This window comes from Pseudorasbora parva, chromosome 5 (assembly GCF_024679245.1).
Source record: "Pseudorasbora parva isolate DD20220531a chromosome 5, ASM2467924v1, whole genome shotgun sequence".
Taxonomy (NCBI): Eukaryota; Metazoa; Chordata; class Actinopteri; order Cypriniformes; family Gobionidae; genus Pseudorasbora; species Pseudorasbora parva.
In genome coordinates, this window is record NC_090176.1 from 21638386 (window position 1) to 21661579 (window position 23194).

General features: G+C 38.1%; 1 protein-coding gene across 1 annotated transcript; it reads left to right on the forward strand.

Moving 5' to 3' along the window:
• Positions 1-23143, forward strand: cfap65 (cilia and flagella associated protein 65). The gene is made up of 33 exons (XM_067443469.1): positions 1-136; positions 789-868; positions 1681-1850; positions 2403-2505; positions 2761-2927; positions 3135-3334; positions 7576-7700; positions 7788-8010; positions 8103-8377; positions 8493-8690; positions 8846-9235; positions 9843-9980; positions 10310-10549; positions 10799-11023; positions 11098-11244; positions 11643-11808; positions 12417-12545; positions 12829-13042; positions 13155-13283; positions 13389-13565; positions 13653-13719; positions 13804-13914; positions 15949-16140; positions 16308-16457; positions 16553-16696; positions 17017-17133; positions 18021-18158; positions 18263-18307; positions 18432-18655; positions 18759-18884; positions 19133-19426; positions 22637-22771; positions 22937-23143. Exons 2-33 carry the CDS (start codon positions 794-796, stop codon positions 23085-23087), a joined length of 5385 nt encoding a protein of 1794 aa, XP_067299570.1. The 5' UTR covers positions 1-136; positions 789-793; the 3' UTR covers positions 23088-23143.
• The last annotated feature ends 51 nt before the right edge of the window (positions 23144-23194 follow it).

Genomic DNA, 23194 nt, shown 5'->3' on the forward strand with positions numbered 1-23194 from the left:
CGGCGTTGTCATGGAGCTCGAACACAACTGAACTGGGAGTAAAACTTTCAGCATGGCGAAACAAATAAACCGACACCTTTCTATTGATTTTTCTTGTTTTGTTTGAGATATAACTGCATTAAATAAATCTACTGCGGTAAGTTATGTTTTTAGTAGGCTGCATAACGTAAAAATAACGCGAGTTTTGTGATTGTTGTGGTATAAGGAAATGTTAGCGCGTGAATTTAATACTTGATAAACTGTTTTATTGTTTAGCAATCGAATTTATGATTGATTTGACCAGAATTACAGGATGTATGCAACTTTAACGCCTTGTCAACCAACGCTTGTTATAAATCTAAAACTGAAAACCCACGCTATCTTTATCAATAACATTTCATTTGATGATCCTCTGAGGCAATCACCTTAGCTGTCACTGATTTCCATAAGGCAAATCACTTAAGCTAATAAGAGGTAAAGAAATGAGTGACAGGGTCATACATTTACACCAGCCTCAGTTAACCTCAGTCATATAACATATCCTGCTTTTCCAATAAATGTAAATATCACTTTAGTATGCAGCTGTTTAAAGTAATAGTATTGCCTAATGCATGGACTTTATATTGGACTTTATATTTTCATAATATCAGTCAGACTGTGAAAATTTAGGTAAATCTCTGAAAAAGTCCCAAATCCTTCAGGTAGGCTACTACAGCCATGTCTGGTTAATCTAATTTGATATAAAAGGTACATTTACTATTTTAATTCCGCGAATACAGCACTAATGACCCCTGTTGGTTTTGTTTTAGTTGCAATGTTGACGGATAATCCAGTGAATCCTCTGAGCTCAGGCATCCCCTTTGGAGTCGCACTCAACCCACATAGAAATGTAAGATGTGTAAGGTGTTTTGAAAGTTAAAAATAAGTCTGCTATTTTTGTGCAGAAAAAGATGTCACACTAAATGGAAGTTGATAATGGAACCCACAACATTCTCAGCCAAATTGTAGACAGGGAAATTTAAGTTATAAAACAGTTATAAAACACAACACATATAAAGTACTGGTCAAATGTTTTTGAAAGAAGTATCATATGCTCATCAAACCTTTATTTATGTAATCAAAAATACAATTGTTTTTTTTTTTTTTTTTACTTTTTAAAAAACTTTTTTATTGATCAATAAATCCTGAAAAAAGTATCACATGTTCCAAAAAATATTAAGCATTACAAATGCTTTCAACACTTACGTTTTACAATTTACATTTTACGGTATATTAAAATAGAAAAAAGTTATTTAAAATTTATAGTATTTAATAGTAATAATATTTCATTATATTACAGTTTATTATTCTATATTTTTGCTCAAACAAATGCAGGCTTGATGAGCATAAGAGACTTGTTTCGAAAACATAAAAATAGTAATGTTTTCCTGTATATAAACATAAAACACTGTATTTTTTCAGAATAAAAAATACCTTTACAATTTGTAGTTACCAGTGACATCTAGCTTCTATTTCTTATTCATTCATGCTTATAATTGGTCTTACTTAATCATGTTTCATTTGGTCTGCTGTTTTTAATACATTGACAGATTTTGTATTGCCTTTCTGCTATCTGTCTGCTAAAATACTTTGCTGAAATACACTGCCCTCTGCTGGAGTAAAAAGACAATAGACATTATGATTAGACTACTTTGTTTTCAGAGGGTCTCAAGCCTCAGATCTGGGAGGCTTCAGAAGAAAACCAAAAACTGCTTCTTTGGGGTGGAGACCTGTGCTGAACTGGTCTGGGAGGGCTGGGAGCCAGGACTAGAGTATACCAGATCTCTGTTCCTTACAAGCATTCATAGAAAACTCCAGAAACTCACCTTCAGGTCAGTCCAATTAAAACGATACCTCATTAAATTACTTTTTACATTATTTAAGACAGGTTTACTGGCAAGACGTCATTAGTTTGGGGACATTTTATGGTTTCAAATAATGAATAGTGAAATGTTATTGTAGTTTTAAATAACTGTTTTCTATTTGAATATTTTTTCAAATGTAATTTGTTCCTGTGATGGCACTAAACTAAATTTTCAGCATTATTACTCCAGTCTTCAGTGTCACGTGATCCTCCAATAATCATTCTATGCTGATTTGCTTCTCAAGAAACATTTCTTATTATTATTTATTAATGTTAAAAATAGTTTCTGGTGCTTAAAATGTTTGTTGGAACTCCTATACATTTTTTTCAGGATTATTTGATGAATAATAAGTTCAAATGTAAAAAGAGGAAATTCTATTATCTTTCCTGACACTTTTAATCGATTTAATGCATCCTTGCTTAATAAAAGTATTAACATATTTACAAAAATCTTTCTTGATTCCAAATTTTTGAACATAGTGTTAATACTGACATATTTGTTTTATTTGATCAATTACAGACCTCCTGAGTCCAAGTTCTTCAGCACACCATTTCCTCAATCCATCCTTCTGAGCCCAGGAACATCTTTCTCGCTCCCAGTTACTTTTAAGCCTCTTGAGAAAGTAAAGTTTTATTTGCTTGTGGTTCTGATTTGTTGTATCATTTTAAAACTTGTTATATCATTGAGATCTTATTTGCATGACTAGAAGACCTGTAATGTATTGACATTAATATGCACATCAATATATATATATATATATATATATATATATATATATATATATATATATATATATATATATATATATATATATATATATATATATATATATATATATATATATTCTTACCCTTCTTTTTTGCCTTGCTCTTTCCAGTGTGAGTATGTGGACACTATAGAGTTTCAGGGTAAGGAAGGCACATTCCAGGTATCTCTGAGAGCTGTGATTCCTCATCATGCCCTGGAGGTTCCAGACACGGTGATGCTGCCTCCCTGTGCTGCCCAGCACAGCTCCCAAACCAGTTTCCTCTTCCGGAATTCCAGGTAAAGATGTGTTTGCCTAGCTAAAGGGCATACGGCTTCCACCTAAGGAATATTTCCACTACTCTGTATCTCACAGTATAGTAGTACTTTGGGTATTATTTTATGGGAAACTAGGTGGTCACAAAGGTACCTGATTAATAGAGAAAGTGCAAAGAAAATGCAGAATTTTAAAACCTGTGAATGCACTTTTGTTTGTTTTTTTGCTAGTAAGCTGCAGACAGGATTCAGGTGGTTTGTGGATCCTCCATTCCAGCTGTCCCCTGAGACTGGACAGTTAAAGCCTGGAGAAGAATGCAGGGTTACAGTAGAATTCAAACCCCAGCAGGCTGTATTGTACCAGGCTGAGGCCTGCTGTGCTTTTGGAGATGATGGGGAGAGCAGCTGTACTGTACTTCTGCATGGTCTGTGTGAGTACACTAAGCTTCTGTTTGACTCCAAACGTCAATTAAGGCCATTTACACAGACAAGGCTTAGATTAAGCCAGGATCAGGCCTTAATTCAATTAGGGCATTTAAGTAGATTTTATAAACATGCTTTAGAAAAAAAACACCTGGTATTCGTCTTGAGACCAAAAAAATGGCACTAACATATTTTCAGATATGTCAGCACAAGTTGCTTTTAGTTAAAACACCCCAAACATACATTCTAGCTTAAGCCTTGTCTTTGAAACCGGCCATAAATGTCATAAGCCACGTTTCCACCGCAGGAACTTTACCCAGGAACCAGGAACTTTGGGTGGTACTTGGTGTGTTTTGACCACAGGAACCAGGGTCTAAATGAAGTTCTGGGTAAATATTTCCCACTCCAAACGGCCCTGCTCGCAAGGTAGTACTTTTTCAAAGTTCAGGAACTTTCGAGGGCAGAACTTGGGCGCTGAACATGCTGATTGGTTTAGCATTTTATTTCAGCTGGCATTTTTAAAAGTCTTTTAAAGTTCGGTCTACGTTCAGTCTTGCTCTCTGTCTGATGGCGTGCGTTCGTCTCAGCCATCTCACGTGCAATGTTCGTAATAGCTGATAATAATATACATTGTCATTTTAAATCTAGCCTTACAAGCTTTCTGAATATGCTGCATGCTGCTGAATCTGCATATTAGTGCTCTTTTCTGTCGTTGTTAATTACCTCTTTAGTAAACCTATACATAACCAGCAAAAGCAGCACAGCTTGAATCTCTTCCATACTCGTAATTAATTGTTTTACAGTCTATTTTTCACCATGTAAACGACCTGACCGATTACTTTTAAGTGTGCATCCTTACATGACGTGACAGCGCACGCCGCGCTCATGTTGACAAGAGAGGAAAGTTAATTTTTCTGAGGGGTAAACTTTTTATTTTGTAAATTATGAAGATAATGTTGGAATAATGACACAGCGTATATTGTCCCAGGCAGTTTTTACTTTAACTGCGCCTGACAGAAGATTTTTTTTTTCTGAGATGATTATTACAATTTACAACAAATAAATAGCTTATATAATACTGTATTAGTCCTGGTGGCCGTTAAGAGTTGCTATGGCTACAGTCAACACATTCCAGCTGCTGGGGAAAACAGCGTTGACAATTTTGATGCGGCAGACAAACTGCATGTGACAAAATGATTGCGATTGAAAGTCATCACATGCAAACACCATATCGGTTTAGATAACGTCTCATGTAAACAGTCCACTAAATCTTTCAATCGGTATAAAAAAAAGTCATAATTTTTTGTTCATTTTTGCGGTCGCGCAAAAATGATTACTGTCCGTCACTGACTTGGAGGAGCAGTCACACGCAGTCCTACATCACCGGACTAATTTGCCTAATCTTCACGGAACTTTAGATCGCGGTGGAAACGCAGACAGTTGCAGGTCTGGGGGGAGAAAAATTTCCTGGTACAAATTGTTCCGGGTAATTTAGGTGGAAACGGGGCTATAGAAGATAATGGGTCCTATTATACACCTAGCACAGTGCAATGCCAGGTGCGACGCAAGTGTTTTTTGTTCAGGCCGATGCAGTATCAGCCACATATTTTAAATAGCAAATTAAGTGTTTGTTGGCACATTGCTATTTTGAGGCGACTGAAAATGACTGTGCCATTGCCGACAAAAACCTGGTCAGAATTTTTTGTGTTTTTTAAAGGGCGCGTTGGTGATATGCACCTGTAGGCGGGTGCACAATGTGCACTCTGCTTATTACTCACAGGGATGCGCAGCAGCACACAAACATTTTTAAATATTAAAAATAAAAGGATTCCTCTCTGGAGAAGCGTTCAGTCTTTCCGCTCGCAAATTCCACCATGTAAATAGCATATCCGTCATAGTGCAAGCACACCTGGCTTTTAAAGGGAATGGGAGATGAGACTGATTGCTTTTTTTGCATGTTACGCCCAAAACACACCCATGATTCATTAAGAGGTACAACCCTTCTGGTCCATGAGCCTGGCAATGGCAACGTTTATTTGTGATTTATTTTTTTTTATTAGCAAAAGTGGATTCAGACCACCTGCGCCATGCACTTTATACCATCCACTCAGATTGTTAAAATAGGGCCCGATGATGTATAAAATTTGGTTTTGCAACATTTCAAAAAGCACATTTAGGCCCGGTTTCAAAGGCAGGGCTTAGATTAAGCCAGAATTAGGCTTTATTTACATAAGGACATTTAAGTAACTTTTTTTAAAGGGGTGGTTAAACACGATTTCACTTTTCTACCTTTAGCTAGTGTGTAATGTTGCTGTTTGAGCATAAACAACACCTGTAAAGTTACAACGTTCAAAGTTTAAAGCAAAGGGAGATAAATGTTTTTAAAGTCGGCATGAAACGTAAGTTGAGATCATCTTTTTCTCCTTATTGTGACGTATAGCCGAGTGAAACGTCCTTCGTCCTTCGGGAAATGATTGGATCGTTGAAAGTTGGGCGTTGCTAACAAAATGGAGGCAGATTTGAATGCCCTCAGCGACAGGCATCTGAGAGGCACAGAAACGAGATAGAGCGCGATAGCCCCGCCCCGCGCAATAGTACATGACCGGGAGAGAAGAGAAGTCATTTAGAGGGGGGAGGGGAGGTTAATGTATTTGATTTAAGATTATAAGGGTAAATACAAGCCTGCAGTCTCCCTCTCATTTACTGAAGCTTTCGCGCCTCGATCGCCCCCCGGTGACCGGTCCCAGTATAGCTGCCCCTCTGTGTTTTCTAATGGACGCGAGGAAAACTAAATAATAAAATTACACTTCAAAACATTTTCCCCAAAGTTAGTTTATGTCACTGAAGGCAGTTATCATCACGATGATTTCATTTCAGGTGTTCGTTTTAAAAATAAGTTTAGTTTGAGTTAGTTATTTGATGCTATAAAAACGGGGGTTGTGACGTCATGATTGACAGCTGAGACTGACGGCTTCTCTGAGTGAAGTTGTCACTGAGGCACTAACGGACTTTTTTCGGAATTTTTGGGAGCAGATTAGAGCTTTAGCTTTAATTTCTACATTTCCATAACTGTTTATTTCACACCAACATAATTAATTGTTCTGCATCTGCGAGAGTGTGGGCGGGCTTTTGATATCGCGACTGTACTTCCTGCTTTACTTCCTGCGCTCTACTGCGCAACTCCGGTCCCGAAATCGCTACTGCGCAGACTCGGTCCCAAGATGTCCGCGCAGTGCAAGGCCTCCTGAAAGCTTCAAATCTGCCAAGCGGAAACGGATGATGTCGAGTCGTCCATATTTTTTTACGGTCTATGGGAAAATACATTTTTAAAAATTAATGAAGTGCACAGATAAATAATTTATAGTAAACACTACAATATTACCTATAAAAATACAAATTGTAAAATTTCTTTAAAGAAATCAATTTCTACTAGTTTTAAAAGCCAAATTCCAGAAAAATTACACTACCCATAAATCCTGAAGATTCACTGCTCACAGAACCACAGCAAACAAAACAGGACAAGAGAGTGTACTCCTATAAAGCATTGTGAATGACTAGTCAAGTTAGTTTCCCTACACTCCCAAAATTAATATATATTTGTGAAAAATGAATTAATCATTTACACACATTTAAAAGAGATTTTTTTATTAATTGTAACCATTCACAAAAAAAAAAAAAAAAAATTATATATATATATATATATATATATATATATATATATATATATATATATATATATATATATATATATATATATATATATATATATATGTATATATATATATATATATATATATATATATATATATATAAATTTATTAAATTATGTAATTTTAAGTGCTTTATGGGATAATAGTTAATTGCCTCTTAAAGTACACAGTCTTGTACATTTTGTTTGGCTGATTTTCACATATTTTTTCCTTCAAATAATAGTTTACAAAGCTGAGATTCATATTTGGTTAGGTTCATGGCAAAGAAATACTTATCGATTTAAACAAAACAAAAAAACTAATTAAGTCCCCTTTAGCTGTCACTATTGCACTATATTACAAAAATAATGACTATTCATTGGTTAGCCAAACATATAATGCTGTTTCAAATTCATGCCATTGTTTGAGCCATTGTTGCTATGCAGGAGGAATGTTACTACTGCAGAGCTATAGCGTTACATAGCCGCTCCATATTAAACTGGGAGAAAATATTTAATGTCAAAAAATGACTCACATCACATTTAAATTCCTTTCCAAAGCCAAGTATCCCCACCTCCAAATCGGCTCCATGGGACAGGAGGAATGCTGTAAGGTGCTTGCGTTTGGAAGTGTGGCAGTAGGAGACTCTCTTGAAAAGCACTTTGAGATCTACAACCTCTCCACTGTATGTTTCCTACCACCCTGCTTTCTTTGCTGATTGAATATTTAGACATTACTCTGATATTTCTCTCTCACTCTCTTTTTCCATTAGGTTGGCACAACATTCAGTCTGTCCTGGTTGAGACGACCCCCTCTCCTGGAGTCTGTATTCCATTGTGAGGTGCATGAGGGGAAAATCGCACCACAATCAGTGTTGAAAGTCCCTGTCTGCTTCTGCCCACTCACAGTGGACAGCATAAGTGTAGACTACCTCTGTCTTACCTGTCCTGGGGCTATAAGCAAAGACCTGCTCAAAGTGTCAGGCACCTGCATAGGTACAATACATAGCCCTACAGTAAGAGCTTTCCAAACATCTGCTTATAAATATATTAAATGTGGTTTGATTGTTTTCTTCTGTCCACTATAGGTCCAATAGTTTCTCTAAATACCTCTGTACTAGATTTTGGCTGTGTTGAGGAGGACACAGAGGTCACACACAATGTTCAAATCATCAACTCTTCTGCAGTATTGGCTCATTATCAGTTTGATGTGGACACTGGCACTAGCAGCCATAGTGTGTTCAGTGTTGATAAGCCTTGTGGCTCTCTGCCAGGCAACAGCAAACTTACCTTGCATGTGAAGTTCCGACCACATCACCCTATAGCTTATCATAAGAAAATGATCTGTTTGCTGCTGCACAGGGTATGTTTGTCTGTCTATCCATCTGTCTTGTCTGTCTGCTTGTTGGTTGAATGTCTACACTTTCTTAACTCGTTCTCATTTGATTGATCGTGTAGTTCTGCTTTTCTTATTAAAGGATCCACTGTTTCTGGATTTGATTGGCACCTGTCACTCAGAACAAATGAAGCCAGCCATTTTAAAGCCCAGACACCTGAGCGTCTACAGATTAAATCTGCTACGAGGGCTCACTTGTTACCCTCCTGATTTACTGAGTGCCTTACTGGAAGAACACAGATTAAAACTGGATGATAGCGGTGCATTGCAAATGCAGGAGGTGTGTGTTTGTCCATATGCACTGTGGTGTAACATACACATTTTCTCACATCTAAGAGTTAAGTCAGATTTCCTTTGGTTTCTCTTAAATTCTTAGACCAACACCCTAACCTAATCTCTGTTTCTCTGTTTCTAATTCACAAAAAATGCCCTTAGATTCCAGCAGAGGACACTCACAATTCCGCAGCTCCCTTCAACCCACGTAGTCCTCTGGAGGAGTATTTCCATGTAAATTCAGCACCTGAGGCGGAAACAGAACTTTACAACACCTCAAACCCCACCCGATTCCCTGTTCCCCATGTTACAGTTCAGCCCTCTGAGCTCCTTTTTTATGATGGCCCAGCATCTAAGTCAGTCTCTATCACCAACCACACCAAGGGCAAGATCTGTCTGCTGTGGTCCAATAGAGCCGAATCCCCTTTCTCCATCTCTCCTCTCTCCTGTGAGCTGGGCCCTCTAAAGACCACAGCCTTCAGAGTGACATACAGTCCCAGCCAGCAGAACGTCTTCCATGCAGCACAGCTTGAGTGTTTCACTTTTTACAAGGTAATGTGAGACTAAAGGGATGTTCACACTGACAGTAATCCACGGTGAAAGAGGGACCTGAAGTCATTCATTTTCAACTAACGAATTGACGAAATGTCTTTAAACTGAAAACTATATGCAATTAAGATCTGGTGACTACCAATGTTAGTGAAGACAATGAGAAATTTCTTTGTCCACATTCAGTGAATTTAAAAATTGTGCATAGAAAACCATCACAAGTTTTATTTATGAATAAATTAATGATAGAAGTTCATCTTGTGCATAATATATTATGACTGCCAATTAAATGTGAACGCATTTCCCTAATTTTAGCCAGCACGTGAAGAACATATTTTTTTACCAGCAATATCAGTTACTAAGGAATGTTAAGTAACTGATACTAAGGAATGTTAGTTTGTGATCAGATTTTAAATTAAGACATTCATGAATGTTAAAGCAGTCAGCAGTATTTGCAGTCAACAGTACCCTGCTGAAAAAATCCAGCATAAATCAGCATGAATTCCATGTTGGTTCAGGCTGGTTTATGCTGGTTAGAGCTGGTGTAACAGTAGTTTAGTGCAACAGTAGACCTTTTACTTGACTTGAATTTAGTTTTTGTCATCCCCAGGTTCTGAGGGATCATAGAAATGTGGAGGATCAGACTCTGTGTCCACCATGGTGCCTTACAGTCAGGGTGAGCGGTCAGTCGTTTCAGCCTGGAAAAGAGCACTTCATCCCCAACTTCTCTCTTCAACACCCTCAAGTTGTGAGTCTGACAATGGTGACATCTTTTAAAATAATGGCTGTGTTTAAAAACTGAAAAACACTGCATCTGCAGGCAGCATACGGAGGTAGGAAGGCACATCTGAATCTAATGCTCATACCACATCCTGTTTACTGAGATACCTTCATCTGATCGATATCTCAAGGACGTACAGTTGAATCCTTCACTGCTTGCAAAGTAATTTCCTGATAGGGCAGCAAGGCAACAAGTCAGCTGCCTAAGCTTTTGGACGCAGCCAATATGTATTGATAGAGCATAAATTAAAGATATTGTATGTAAATATACTTTTTACACCATCCATCTCCCTGCAGGTATTCCCTGCACTGAAACAGGCATCATACCGCAGTATTCTCCTGCAGAATACTGGAGACCTGCCATTAATCTTCAGACTGGACCCAGAGGAATGTCCATCCGTATGTGTGCTGCCATCTAGTGGTCTGCTGCCACCTGGCAGCCACCAGATCCTCACATTCAGATGCACTCCATCTCCAGATCACCCTTTCAGTATCCCTCTGACTTTACAGCTGAATGCCAGCCCCAATCACACACAGGTTAACAATGTTAACAGAAGTATATAAATAATATTATGTAGAGTTTCCAGAGTGGTTAAAGCCAATTGGGTGAGTAATGAAACATTTTGAGCAACAGAGAAGCACATTTAGTTGACTAGAATAATCTAGAATCATGAAAATTGTTTCAGTCACTCATTTGCCAAATGGAAGTTTCTAAATATCACTAAAAAGCAAAGATGTAGCATGTTTTGAGGGTCCATTTTAGCCTACAAATGAATCTTTTTGTAGGTACTGAGTGTGGTTGCTGTAGCAGAGAAGCTTTCCATGAGTGTGGAGGAGGGTGGCAGTCTGTTCTTTCAGCCCACAGCAGTGGGCTCCCGCTCTGAGCGAACGCTGCGGGTGAAGAATCTGAGCAGGGTGCCGGTTGAGTTCAAGTGGAGGCTGTGTGGATCTGACCAAAGGTTTCTGACTGTACTGCCAGACACAGGCATTCTCCAGCCCAATGAATCCAAGGTAAGGCTGCAGCGTGGTGTTTTGGGGCATAGTAGTTTCAATATTATTGACTGAAAGCATTTGTTTGTTTTCAGGTACAGACGTGGTCATTTGCCCCAAAGGAGGAGATGATGTACAACATGAAGCCCAGTCTCACGTTCTGGCCTGTCCCAACACCACAATGCAAGAAGTCCCGCCTTACCATTAAAGCTGTCGGATTGGCATCCAAAGGCTCTCTCCAGGTGTGTTGATGATCATGATCATACATCTCCAAGATGTCAGTTAAAGAACCCTTCATTTGGAAGACATCTGTTGTAACATCTGATAAACATTTTTATAAAGCAGTTTTACATGCATTAAATGCATTTTTCAAATAGAAGTCTCTGTGATGTGCGTGTGCTATCAGGGGATATTTAACATAATTAGAGATTGATCTAAATAGTATTTTGTGCTTGAATGGAAATAAGAACATCTGATCATCTGTACAACAGAGTTTGCATTATCAATGACGCAGATTTGCTTACATTTGATAAGTGACCTTTCAAAGAAAAGTTGTGTGGGTTGAATGGGTTGGAAGTGCGCAGTATTCTATAAAAAATATTGTCAACTGTTTGTAACTTTCTAAAATAATGTTTCCCAGGCAGAGCACCCAGTTATAGATCTGGGCGAGGTGCTGGTGGAAAGCTGTAAGTCATTTGAAGTCCCTCTACTGAACAGCAGCTTATGTGCCGTCAGTTACTCTTTGACCACACAGCAAAGTATCACTGATACAGGCCTACTTGAAGACATGACTCAAGATCCTTTGGGTAGGAGACATTTACATTGTTGACTTACTATTCTTTCCTTAAAAATATGTTTAGTGGCATTTCCAGGACTCTGTCTCACTTTAAATGCTTCACTGTATATATTCAGTATGTAAACTACTGTTCAAAAGTTTGGGGTTGGGATGACTGTTTTTTTTTTTTAATACATTTTTACAAAATGTATACTTTTATTAATCAAGGATGTATTAAAATGTGACAGTAAAGACTTACATGGTTATAAAACAAAAATCAATTTGAAATAAATGCTGTTCTTTTGAACTTTCTATTCATCAAAGGATCCTGTAAAAGTGTATCACGGTTTCCACAAAAAATGTTAAGCAGGAAAAATATTTCTCTACTGTTCTCAGCAAATTAGAAGGATTTCTGACGGATCATGTGACACTGAAGACTGAATTAATGGCTGCTGAAAATTCAGCTTTGCCATTAGAAAGATAAACTACATTTTAAAATAAAATAGGAAACTAAATGAAAATTTAATTGTAATAATATCCCACAATATTTTGAAACCAAACTTTTGTCGTGTAGATATTTTATGTAGTACATATGATTGCTGTTCTGTCTGTCAAGTCAATCAAGCTTTCATTTTTTAGTTTTAGAGATGGAGAATGTAAAGGGAACCATACCTGCTAACTGCAGGCTACCGATCCGCTGCACAGTGAGACCAGCTCGCAGAGCCCATTACTGCTGGACCATCAGTTACCACATCCTCAATGCCTCTGGTAGTGTACTAAAAAAATAATGCTGTTTATGGATTAAACTGTGATTTTGTGCTTGCATGGTTAGACAATATTAGATGATATTGAAACACCTTGCATACTGCAACCTTCAAAAGTTCAGCATTGACCACCCTAACCAGAATAAACAACGTGAACCAGCATGAACTCATACTTGTATTTTCAATTGGGTTATTAACACATTTATCATAAAGTTAGTCTAAAATATGCCATTTTGAGCAGTTGAGAGAATTGCACAATATAAAACTTGTTTTTTTCTGGTGGTCAGACTCTGTGGGAGGAGAGCCCCAATCTATATGCCTTATACAGGCTGAGGGAGTGTATCCCACCCTGGAGGTGATGGATGTCCGTAGGTGTGGCAGTGTGGAGGGGCTGAGTAAACTGCAGCTCTGGCGCCTCTTCAATCTGGATGCACTCAACACTTATCTACGCAGAGATCCCAGCCCATCTGAGCTCACCTTCAGGGTGCCCACTAGACACAGGTAATACTTTAAACAGAGTACTGTTTTTGTTACGCTCCAATTAAAGCAGTCATAAATTCAGAGATTTCTTTCTACCCCTCTTTCTTTTGATGTCTATTAAAACCTTCTGCAGTTTTCGACATTGCCCTCCCATCTTCACTTCAGCCATGACGGATTTTAACTTCAGTGCTGCTCCCCTGGGCTTCGACCCCACCAGTATTCTGCTTCTGTTTAAGAACCCAGGAAGTATTCCTGTAGAGTGGTGAGCATCATAACTTGGTCTGCCGATAGTTCTATCGATAGCCGATAGATAGTAAATAAAGTCACACTGGCAATATAAAGAAACGATCAAAATGGTCTCCCTTAGGTCTTTCTTGTTCCCAGAGGACCAACAAATTGAGCTGGAGTACTGGGCTGAGACTGGAGATTTCAGTCCATCTGAGCTCCACCTGATGAAGATTCAGGAGCACAGGCTTTTCTCCATCTCCCCACGCTCTGGTAAACTCCAGCCCGGTCAACAGAGGACAGTGCAATTCACATACAGGTCGGAAATATAAAACAGTAGTGCTTCTGCACTGAAGTGTTGTTTTATGATGAACAGGAAACTAAAAGGCATATGCTTCTCTCCCAGTCATGAATTTGTGGGGATAGATCGTCTTCCTGTCTTGTTGAAACTTTCACATGGACGAGAGATACTGGTGAGATAAGTGGTTATTTTCATTTGCACAGCTTTTAACAAACAATATATGTAAATAATTCTTGATTGTTCTTGGAACTTTTAGCTGAATTTTACAGGAATAACTGTGGAAAGAGATAGACGCTACATTCACCTTTCCTCCAATCGGCACATCTTTGCCCCGATGGCAATTGGTGGGTTCAGTCCCCCCAAACAGGTTGGTAAAGGTTACCTGAATTGATGTCTTTCTTCTGAAAGCTCTCGCAAGTTAGCCTAGAAATCTAGACGCATCCTAGCGGCAGCAAATCTAATCTAGATTCTAGAGAGTCTAGCAACTCTCAATACACTTCTGAGCTGTAAAGCCAAACTCTGGTCGGGCCAATCACATCGTGTATAGAGTCGGTGGGTGGGGCTTAACATAATGATGGCTGAGTTGCGCTTGCGTGCTACTAGTAAACACAGACAGTGACAAACGGCGGTCTTTTGAATCAGCTTTGACCGCTACTCTGGAAGACTTGGAGTTAAGCTTTTCTCTGAGAAAAGAACAAAGAACGGCACTGAAGTCATTCATAAGAAGGGAAGATGTGTTTTGAGTTTTGCCAACCGGATACGGCGAAAGTTTAATCTGTCAACTAGCTCTGCTTCACCTTCGTTGCTCTGGTTGGTTGTAACGTTATCCAATACTGCATGCATGCCGTGCAGAGGGAGTTTGAAAGATAACCGTTTATCCCGCCCCTCGGATTGAGCCCTGTCAATGGTGAGTTTCCAGACCAAACATCTTGATGTGGGTCTGGCTTGTCAGGCTACTCAAAAGTGTGTATATAAATCAGAAACAAGGCTGTCTTTAAAACCTCTTTTGAGCCACGGATTGAAATCTCGAGTTGACAGTTTAACATTTGAGCCCAAGCCTATGTTACTAATAATAAAACGTCACTTTATAACTAGTAACGAAGGAACGCTGATTCGCTTCATTGAAGCTTATTATGTATAGTATTATGAGAGCGAGATGAACTAAACAAGCGTATTAACTGCATCTTATATAGCATTCATTCTTCACTCATGTCACTATTATATCCATTAAAAATATGTTTGAGAGTCCGCTGAGGAAAGCGATATCTTTGTCTTTGTCCTTTTAAAAGATTGACAGTGCTGAAACAACTTCCTTGTTCACTCATAAAGACGGTCTTTGCCGCCATCTAGTGGTTTTATAATGTAAATTTCACTGAAGTCAACTATTGCAATCACTGACGGACCCTTTTACAATACCAAATATGGCATATATTTATATAAAATAATATCTATTGAACAGTAATATTTAAATAAATTACTAAGCTCCAGTAGGCCATACAAGACCTAAGTTAAATATAGTCTCAATATAAAGTTATGAAACTTAATTTTCCCCTTAACCAAAATGTATTTGTTCTGGAACATGTAATAGATTAATAAAACCAAAGATTGCTGGTCTGATATACCCCAAATTAATTATATTAATCTGTGTAACCATTATCTACATAAGAGACAGCGGCAATGTCCCGAAGGACTGGCCGAGATTAATTATAAATTATGCAGAAGGTATATACTATAATATTTTATTGTTATTATTATTATTATAGATTTATATGCTGCTTGCCAAAATGTTTATATAATCAGAAATATGTGGTATATTTTGAAGTACTATCTATCAGCAGGGGCTTACAGGGTTATGCTAACCAGCCAAGAGGGCCTCAAGGTGATTTAAAATTGTTTAAAATAATACAAACCAGGTATTAAAGGTCCCGTTCTTCGCGTGTTTTCGAAGCTTTGATTATGTTTACAGTGTGCAATATAACATGAGTTCATGTTTCACGTGTGAAAAAAAAAACAGTATTTTTCCACACAATTTACTTATCTGTACAGCGCTGTTTTCTCTGTCCTAAAAACGGCCTGATGATTTCCTTGTTCTATGAAGTCTCTCCTTCAGAAACAGGTAATGAGTTCTGATTGGGCCAGCGCTTCCCGTGTTGTGATTGGACAGCAGCTTTTGCTGTATTGAATGTATATAAACTTTGAGTGTTCATAGATTAAGGGGTTCTCCGAATATTGTTATGGAGAATGGTGGCCTTGGATTCAAAAAGGTTGAGAACCTAAAAGTGAATAAACCACAAAAAAACTTTTTATTAATTGTTTAGTTATTGGCAGATTGTCACAGTCATATGCTAGAAATAATCTGTTTTAATATTCACAAAATGTGCTAAATGTTTAATCTACACAGGTGTATGAACTGTATAATGCTGGCACTCTCCCACTGAGGTACCACATTGACACCACTCCACTGGAGGAGCTGATGGAGGAGAACTTCAGTCACCCAATCTTACAGTGTTTGAACCCTGGTGGAGAGATCGAGCCAGGCCACACCGCCCTAGTGGAGTGGATCTTCTCCCCACTGGAGGCTAAAACATACAGTGTTAGTAACTCAAGTCCACAATAACTTCCTCTTGAGTGAAATGGAAATTGAGATAATCTTTTCTTCTCTGTTGTGACATCCAAGAGATACAGCTTCTGGTAATATTAATATGCATAATGTTAAGTGTTTTGGTGTTAAAGTGTTAAAGGTGCTTTGATGTTTTACAGGTGGACATTCCTATTCGTGTGGTGGAGGGGGACAGCATGTTTGTAACCTTTGAGGGCCAAGGCTTTGACAAAAGAGAGGCAGAACCCATTCAAGTACAGGATGGACGTATTACTGTGCCTTGCACACAAAGGATCCCAGTACCTGGACAAGTAAGAAAATGCTTTATGATACAAGCCATAAATAAGACATGTTCCACAATAAACGAAAGCAAGAATATTTTCTTATTGTGTGTGTGTGTGTTTAGGTGGTGTTCCTGTCAGAAGAGAGAGTGTGTTTTGGTGATATCCCAGTGTGCTCTCGAAGTACACGCATCCTTTTTTTGACCAATGTCTCATACACAGACCAAGTGTTGTATAAGTGGAACTTAACAAGCACAGAATGCCAGCAGGTATGTAGATTTGAAGTATTATATCATGCAACAATTTAAATTCTTTAATCTTTTAAATCCAAGTAGGGTTTTTTCTTATTTTTTAAACAATAAAAATACTTCAAAACGAGTGCAAAAGTCATATAAGCCACTTTTATGTTGTTTTTTGGAGCTTGACTGAAATTAACTGTCACCCTGGAACTATAAACTGTCACAGTGTGCAAAAGAGCTGCATGATTCTTCAGAAATGTTCCTTTTGTGCTCCAAAGAAAGAAATGTAATTGATTACATAATATGGCCAGTATACTCCATACATATCACGTGTTTGTTTGTAACCATAGACTGTAACGATCCGTCCTGAGGGTGGTCGTCTTGCACCAGGGGAGAGTGTTCTCTGCATCCTGACAATACATGCCTCAGGCACCCCCGCTTTCTACCAACAAGACCTCATCTGTGAGGTGACAAATCCAAAGATACACTAGTGAACATATAGACACGTATGGTATGCTTATTTGATAAGTTTCATTCAAAAGTTGGGGATCGGTATGATTTTAAAAAAATGTTTATGAAAGAAGTCTGCATTTGTTTAATCAAAAATACAGTAAAAGCAGTGTAATTGTAAAATATTTTATTTTTGAAATTTAAAATAACAGTTTTGTTTTTGTAATACATTTTGAAATGTAATTTATTCCTTTGATAGCAAAGTTCAATTTTCAGCATAATTTCTTCAGTGTCACGTCACGTGGTCCTTCTGAAACCATTCTTATATGCTGATTTGGTGCTCAAGAAACATTATTTATAAATAAATATTAGTGTTAAAAACAATTTGATGAAAATGAAGAAAATTTGATGTTAATCTGCTTAGCCCCAGGGCATCCCAGATTTAGACCACATTGACATGCATTATACAAGCAACGGTTGGAGTTAAAAATCTTAATTTGTGTTCTACTGAAGAAACAAACACACCTACATCTTGGATGCCCTGGGGCTAAGCAAATAAACATCAAATTTTCATTTTTGGATCAACTATCCCTTTAATATTATTGTGGAAACTGATGCGTCAATGTTCCTTGATGAATAGAAAGTTTAAAAGAACAGGATTTATTTGTAATATTTTTTTTGTGTTGTCTTTATTGACACGTTTGATCAATTTAATGCATCCTTGCTGATAATTTATTTATTTTAAAAGTAGTCACAGTGTACTACTGAGTTATGTAACAAAATCATGACTATGCTTTCAATGTTGAGCCAAGGGCACCTGTTTGAATTTTAGGGTTATTGTCTATTATTTGGGGGTTACTATATACTGTAAACGCACCTAAATGTTTGTCGCACTTTGTGACAGATAACACTTGTGAAGATGCTTACACAGTACCACAAAGACCTGCAACAGTGGGAGGAGGAGACAGAGAGACAGAAACATGAGTTTACTCTTACTGAAAAAGACCTGCTATGGACAAAGCAACTGGAAAAATTCACTCAGGTCAGAAATCACACATCTTTAATGATGACAAATCATTAAAGATGTGTGTAAAGCTTTCACATCCCATTCACCATATCAAAACATTTTTTTTTTTACTTCCTCAGGAAGGTGCAGTGTTTGAACAGAAAACTGGCAAAAGAAAATATAAGGTACAGCACAAAGACGAGTCTGTTGTTTACAAGTTATGCAACATGTTAAATTTACATAGTAGCAGTCAGTTAAGTACATTTTATTTCCAAATGAGAGACTGATGATTTGTTCCCATTGTGGCAGACCCTTCCACCCATCCGTAGCAGCAATCAAGCTGTGGCTGGTCCCTCAGCAAGACCCAGTCGCGCTGAACAGCGGGCCCAGCAACAGATAGGCCAGGAAAGGAGGAGACGCCCCGAGCTTTCCCGTCCTACCCTTCTCCATTTGGGTGTTACTGCACGCTCTCACAGCCTCATGGAGTTCCAGACACATTTCCCCACTCAGTTCAACACTCATTACATCAACAGGTACAATGAGGATTTTATTTTTCATTTATACCTCAAGGATTCAGTTTGAGGATTAAACGTAAACAAAGTCTGATGTTTGTTATTATTATTATATTTATTTCAGATCTAGGCAACCAAAGGATTCTCAGTCTGGCACTGGAGAAAGCTGCCATCGTCCTGCCGACCTGTCCCATCTCACTCTTGGTCTCGAGAGAGACGTCATCACACACGTGCTCACCTCTTTACTACAGTATGTCTTATATTGTTTTAGGTATAGACTACCATTCAAACAAAACATTTTTGAAAGAAATAAGTACTTAATAAGTAATAAGTATTCATTAAAAATTAAGCAGTTTCCACAGAAACATTAAAGGTATAAATTAAATGTTGCCCCAAGTTCAAATGGAGCACAAGTGACTTTTTCAAAACCATAAAAAACCTGATCCTAAATTTTTAAACAATAATGTGCATTCTGCAACTGGCCACTGTCTTCCACAGGAGTCTTTTAGATGAGCCTCTGTTCCAGCAGTCTCTGGTAGAGGGCGACACTGAGCAGGTGCCGTACTTCACACAGCTGCGACCTGCTCCTGCCCTCCCTGCGCAAACTCTACCCAGCTCTGCTGCAGGCATCCAGGATCCTGTAGAAATATCCGGTGTGTCCAGCGCCACTCCAGCAAAGACCTACACAGGAAACTGTAGCACTGCAGACAGACCCCAGAGTGAATGTGACCGGGAGTCTCTGAAAGAACTTCAGGAGGAAATAAAGATGAAGGTCCAGGAGTCAATTCGCAGGTGTGCTTTTTGAAAGCAGTCAACATTATTTTTGCAGTTCCAAACTATCTTTCTATCTATCTGTCTATCTGTATGTCTGTCTGTCTGTCTGTCTTTCTGTCAACCAAGTTGGTTCATGATGTCACGCAGGTGGTGGATAACAATATAATTTTTGCTATAATTTACGTACATGAAATCTAAGGACTAATTCTCTTTTTATTTTGCTTTATTTCCAGATTTAATCATAGACTTGTTCTTACGTACTAGAGCATGTACGCACATGCACACTCTTCAAACAGCGCTTTCAATTTCTTGACAAACTAAAAGTAAATTCAATTTGTATACAATATATGAAATATATGTATATTGTTTTGAATGTCAGCTTTTTAATTTTGTTCAAGAGAGTGATTTAAAGGGTTACTTCGGCAATTAGCATATGGCTTTGTATCAGTAGAAACCCAGGAGTATATTTGAATGATATATTCCCCCCGCTCATATCCCCCTGAGACAAGAGATTTATGCATTTTATTTTTGGAAAAAAATCCTCAGTTGATGTAAATATCGTAATTTTGCATCATTGGAGGATTTTTTGCCCAGAGACTTAAGACTACAGCTAGTAGAGGGAGCTATTTACACGTTTTCAACCCATCCAAGGCGAGTGGATAACACTCACAGCACTCAGCTCGCAGCTGCAGGCATTCATGTAAACTGAGCAGTGAAGTAATGTGTACAGTAAGTTTGCGTGTACCGTAGGCTACAGCATTTTCAGCCCTTGTCCCGCACTTCGCATATTGAGAAAATGTCCCACATTTTCATCAGTCTGTTAGTTTTTAATTATCATATTAATAAATGCATATTAATTTATGCAAATAAAGATTCAAATGACCATGAATCAGTGAATCGATCAATGATTCGGATCGCCAATGTCACGTGATTTTAGCAGTTTGGCAGTTTGACACATGATCCAAACTGCTGAAATCATCTTACGGGTGTGGAACGACATTAGGATGAGTCATTAATGACATAAATTTCATTTTTGGGTGAACTAACCCTTTAATTTTCCTACGTCCATGTAACGCTACCGTGAAAGCGAAGGCGAATCATTCTCACCATCTTACATAATGACCAAATAAAAGTATGATATACCCGATAGCACTAAAAAGAGTTAATAATAGTGATGTAAACAACAAACTCCAATGTCAGCCAACGTGTGTTTGCTGCCTGTCAGCGCTTGTGCGAGTATACCGAATGTGTTCATTTCTAGGCTCATTACACTTGAACGATCAAAATACACACATTGTTATGCATATGTCCATAACCTGTAAAAAAGTTTGGGATGTGTCAGTAAGTACTGGATCTGTGCATTAGTAAGTTCCTAAAGTGAAAGCAAACTAACATAGGTCTTGTCTGTGTGTTAATGTTCCACAAACAACAACACAAACGGGGAAGAAGGCACTTACTGTTTACTTATGACCTTACGAACTTACTGTTAACTTACGAACACTGTTTGTAGATATGTATCTTTATGTTGTATTTTTTTTTTCTTATTGTCATTTTGTTTATAAGTATATGTTTTATTACTTAACATTTGCTTGATTAGCCTACTTAATTACTTTAAAACTTTTTACTTATATTAAAGAGCATATTGCTGTGGTTTACTTTTAAGATTTTGGTCATATTTCTGACCCTAAGCAATCGTGCTATTAAAGCCGCACTTGGCTACTTTTGCTCTCGGGGTCCCCCTACAGTTTGGAAAAAATAATGTCCTCAACTACTGTCGTAAGAGCTGTCATCCTACAACAGGGGATGCCATCGCGCGTGCATTTGGTTGACATGACAACCCTGATAGCCCTGAACTAGTGATGCGCGGGTCGTCTCATAACCCGCGGACCCCGTATGTCTATTTAATGGTCGCGGGTGCACGGCGGGTTGTAAAAATATATACAGTGGTGCGGTGCGGGCCAAATAACTTCATAAAAGCGCCCCGCGGGTCGTTGAACACTGCAAGAGGAGTTCAGAGTTCTTCTGGCGTCGTGTGTGAAATGTCTTCATCCCAGGTAACGTTACAGTCATTGGCATATGTTTCAGCATGTCATATGAATATAATTTCATGGGTTTTATTTTTTTCAAATGCCAAATAATCACGATGCTCACGTTTACAAGCCAGCGTCATTATAGTAACGTTAGTCTATTGGTTACCGTTTTACAGAATCTATATGATACTTCAGTTCAATGTTTGAGTGGTAGCTCACCGTAACAAGCATGACAGCATCGGTCGGGCACGCCTCCTTCAGCTCACTCCGACGAGCAAACGCTGGTCACATGTTGATCCTCGTCCTGCCTTTAATCCCATCACTTTTTCATTTCCTCTTATTGCTTTCCTCCAACAAAACCTTTTATTTCTTATTTGTCTCTGCTGCTTCGGACATGACTATATTATCCGACGAACAAAGTTGGGCTCGCACGTCCGAATTTAAGGAAGTGTGGGTGGGGGTGGAAGTGACGTATATGCCGTAAAGCAGTCGAATTTTGTAGTTCTTTTTGTTCTCGGGTTACTACCCGAAACCCGAAGTTTAAAAGTACGATTAAAAACGATACAGACCCCATCAGGCTATGGCAGACGTGTCATTCAACCTATTGTAAGTCGATTTATCATCACAAGAGTCTTAAAAAATATATTATGAAGGTTGAAAAGTTACCTAGTGCTGCTTTAAAGCTAGATAGCACACCACTGGACCAGCCCCTTTTTTTTTAATACAAGACAAGATTCATTCATTTTGTTTGTTTTATTTTGCCATGTGTGACTATTGTGCATCTAACATAATAATATGGTTAATGTGGCATCCTAATTATTTAAATAAATAAAAAAATCACTAATTTATGGAAGTGACCACCACAAAATAAAACACAAAATAATTTTGATCTTAAACAAATAAATAAATTTAAAATGTATATATAGTCAAATCCTGGTGGGGTTGAGCTATAAATAAGTGCCAGTTTACTAATACTTTGTTCAATTTATATAATTTAATTTGCTTTGCAAGTAATTTAGTGATTCTGCATTTTCTTTATATGTTTTTTTTGCGCGATATATGCCTTAAATTTAATTCATAATGGTCTTAAAAAGGTCCTAAAAAGTCTTAAATTTGACTTGGTGAAACCTGCAGAAACCCTGAAATCTAATGTTGCCATTTAAACAACAACTCTTAGTTCTCTCGTTCTTTTCTACAGGTTGCCTGAGTTTTGTGACCTGCTGGAGGACATTTTGCTCAACACCTTGCAGAACTTAATGACGGAGGCTTTCTTGGGTGAGCTGGTGCTGACGACACGACCACGAATCATCGCTCTTCCACCTTCCTCTTCCAGGTTACTTGCATCTAAATTTCAATTTAATCTTTTTCTCTATCCGATTTGCCATTTTTTGCCATAACTTTGTAAGAAATGCACTCAAGTGGCATTGACTCTTGTTTGATTAGCTTAAGAGGTATTAGCTAAGACTTTACTTTCTCATTTTATGTATGTGAACTATAGGAGAAACAGCCTTGGCTCCAACAGACAGTCAGCTGAATCTAATAAGATCAAGGAGCAGTTGCGCCCCCTAGTGACCAGCCCAAGCATGTCTGCCCCGGCCATAGTCTCAAACCTGGAGCCAGTAATGAGCTGTACTGCACTATTAACTTAACACTCAGTATCATTGTATCACATGCATGAGACTGATTCATATTAAACTATATTCAAAATGACAAATCCTGGTGTAAATTCACTGAGTCTCTCCCACCACCACCAACA